At 37.7% G+C, this 2,681-nt stretch overlaps 1 protein-coding gene across 4 annotated transcripts in view; it reads left to right on the top strand.

Annotated features, from left to right (window-relative positions):
- RNF144B (ring finger protein 144B) overlaps positions 1–2,681 on the top strand; it is a 77,567-nt gene that overhangs the window by 15,456 nt on the left and 59,430 nt on the right. The window contains exon 2 of one of the 4 annotated variants that reach the window (XM_014466763.2): positions 928–1,127. The exons of 2 other annotated variants lie outside the window; for them this stretch is intronic. In XM_014466763.2, the coding sequence (XP_014322249.1) occupies positions 1,125–1,127 (3 nt within the window). In that variant the 5' untranslated portion in view covers positions 928–1,124. Of the gene's footprint in view, positions 1–922; positions 1,128–2,681 lie in introns of all 4 variants that reach the window. One more of the 4 variants, XM_014466762.2, reaches the window with a different exon arrangement.

The following is a 2,681-nucleotide window of genomic DNA, read 5'->3' as shown; positions in this document are numbered from 1 at the left end:
GGAAAATTTTGACCAAGTACTGCTGATGTTTAAAAGCAGGATATGAATTCAGTTTTTGCTGTGAGATGTAATAGTGCGGCATTCGAGATTGTATATCAACATTGGGTAAAGCATAAACAAGCAAAGGTTGTTATGTCATGTTCACCAGAAGCTGACATTGACATATTGTTTCAGTAGGTCTTAGTTCCCAGTTAAGAACAACACAACCACTTCTCATTTCTCCTTCAGCAATTCAGAGGTAGGAGTTAGTACAATTAGATCATGTCATCTAGGCTCATACTTCCTTATTGTTGGGGAGTGCTCAAAAGCAGAAAGTCAATGGCTTGGTATTTTTGGTATCCCTCCAACTTTGGAACTTTTTGTACCTATAAACATTAACCTTGCCTGACTTCCTGATACCCCATTTCCTATGATCTGCCGAAATAGTAAGCTGCATGTGTTTGACTACATTAGAGTCTGTAAATTTGCAATTGATGCCAAACCCACCTGAAATACTAACTCCAACTTTTTATTGTTGGAGCTTTTCTTTTTTAAAAAATATTTTAAAGTGTGCCTAATCCTCCCAGATATTAATTTGCATTCAAATTAAAGTTATCAAATGTGTTTAGTAATTTCAGGGCTGAAAAGACATTTGTGAGTTTTTTATTATGCCATATACTACTAATTCCCAACTCTAAATATGATTGGATGACATCTCCCAAATACTGGCTGAGAAAGACCATGTATTTAAAAAGATTTTGCTAAGAGAGCCCCTCTGTCCCCCTCATCAGAATGCCTGAATGTAATGGTCCTCATGCTAGATATGGAATTATATATTTTCATAGATTTAATCAAGCTCTTTATATATTCTATCCTACTCCTGTTTTCCCTAAGATGTATCCCTGGGCATTTGTTGTGAGGTTAAATTCTTTCTGTTTCCAAGATCAGTGTGCTCTGGGAGTGCAGAACGGACAGATGTGGAGTGTCTCACTTGACCACTGGATGCCAGCCAGCTCATTCCCTTTCTTTAGGGAGATCTGGCCTTTAAACAGGCATCCCTCACCCGTGTGTTCCATGGACCTCCAGCTCTGTGAAACAGGGGTGCTTCTTGAAGAAAGTGTTTCATACTCAAATTAACTTGGAAAATGGTATGTGCTCTACACCTCCCTTGGAGGGACCTACTGTATATTTGCCTTTTAGAGGCTCTGAAATCTTGTGGTTAAGAGGAAAGCAAGGGGACCCTGTTTAACTTCTTCCAAAGCATTTCCATTTGATCATACCACCTTTTTTAGTGGGACACCTATTAACTTCCCTACCACCAGAGTTCTGAAGAATGCTGCTTTAAATTATTCTTGATTTAAATGACATCTTGAGAAAGGAATGTGACAAACATTTAAATAATCCATCAATATATCGAGTTTTTTTTTAAAGGAAACTTACCATGTTCTATTTGTGAAGATGGTTTTTGTTAAACTGTTTGCTCAGCTTTAATATACAGAAGAAAGTGTAGTATAAAACGCGGAAGCTGAATTTACAGGACAAAACTGGGTGTAGCTCTCACTAGCATGACTGAAGTTATCGGGCATAGGTGTATTATGGAGCCAAAGAAATTGATATTTGAGAGTTATGGAGAGAGGTGTTGCAAAATTACTTGTTTTTATGATTGAAGGTTTTTGTAATTTCTGAGGTATGTTAGTATACTAACTAATGATATGCAAAACATCTCTCTCTTTCTCTCTGTTCCTCTCACACACACAACACACACACTCTCTTTCTCACCCCTGTGGATTTAAATAACCCAAAAATGAAAATTCAAAAAATTCCTCTTCTGGCATCTGCAACACACTTTTTCAGATAACATCACACAATTATAATTCAAGTGAAAGAAGAAATATTCACAAAAGTCAATTATCAAAGGAGGGCAAATTTGTGGGTTTGCTCCCTTGTGAGCAATATTTGCCTTTTTGATTTATTTTGGAAGCTATTTTCGTCAGCCACGAATTAAAGAATAATGAAAACACAGTTGTTGCTTGTTTTTATAACCTAGATAATTTCACCTGAAAAGAGTTGGTATGTTGGGCATGGCCTATTTACCTTTCAGATTAGAGACAGGATGTGCTGAGCAAAAAGAAAATAAAGTCCAGCCATATTCTCGCCTTTTTTCCATTACGTTTTGTTGGCTCGAAGTAGTTAGAACTCCTTTTACTATTCATTTCTCTGAGCCAAATGGATTTTCCAATGTCTAAAAAAGTGAGAGGAAATATAAAAGTTTTCAGACTAAGCCCTTCTTTTCCTTTGGGCCTGTTGGGTGACCTTTAAGCAAAGCCCACGTATGGCCTGGGAGACATTTCAGTTTGGGAAGATTAGCAGTATGTGCATGTGTGTGCACACATGTGTGTGCATGTGCATGTATATATTTGTGTGTCCATGTGCATACCTGTGCACCGACATGGTTGGTAACTTTCAAGTGAAGCAGAGAATCTGTAATGGTTCATTTCTGGATTCATTTCTGGATTCTGATCTGTTTTAGGCGAAAGGAATGCCACTTTTCTGTTTCCCTTTCCATCTTCTCTCCCCGTGCAGCATGGTGATTAAGAGTGCAGATACAAAGCTAGGAACACCCAGGCTCAAGTTCAGGCTTGGTCATTTAATGGGGTGTGACTTTAGGTAAAATCTCTGGCTTTTCTTTTTTTTTTAAAAAA

Source organism: Myotis lucifugus, unplaced genomic scaffold (assembly GCF_000147115.1).
Source record: "Myotis lucifugus unplaced genomic scaffold, Myoluc2.0 scaffold_356, whole genome shotgun sequence".
In the NCBI taxonomy this organism is placed as follows: domain Eukaryota; kingdom Metazoa; phylum Chordata; class Mammalia; order Chiroptera; family Vespertilionidae; genus Myotis; species Myotis lucifugus.
This window is presented reverse-complemented; position numbering and strand designations above follow the sequence as displayed.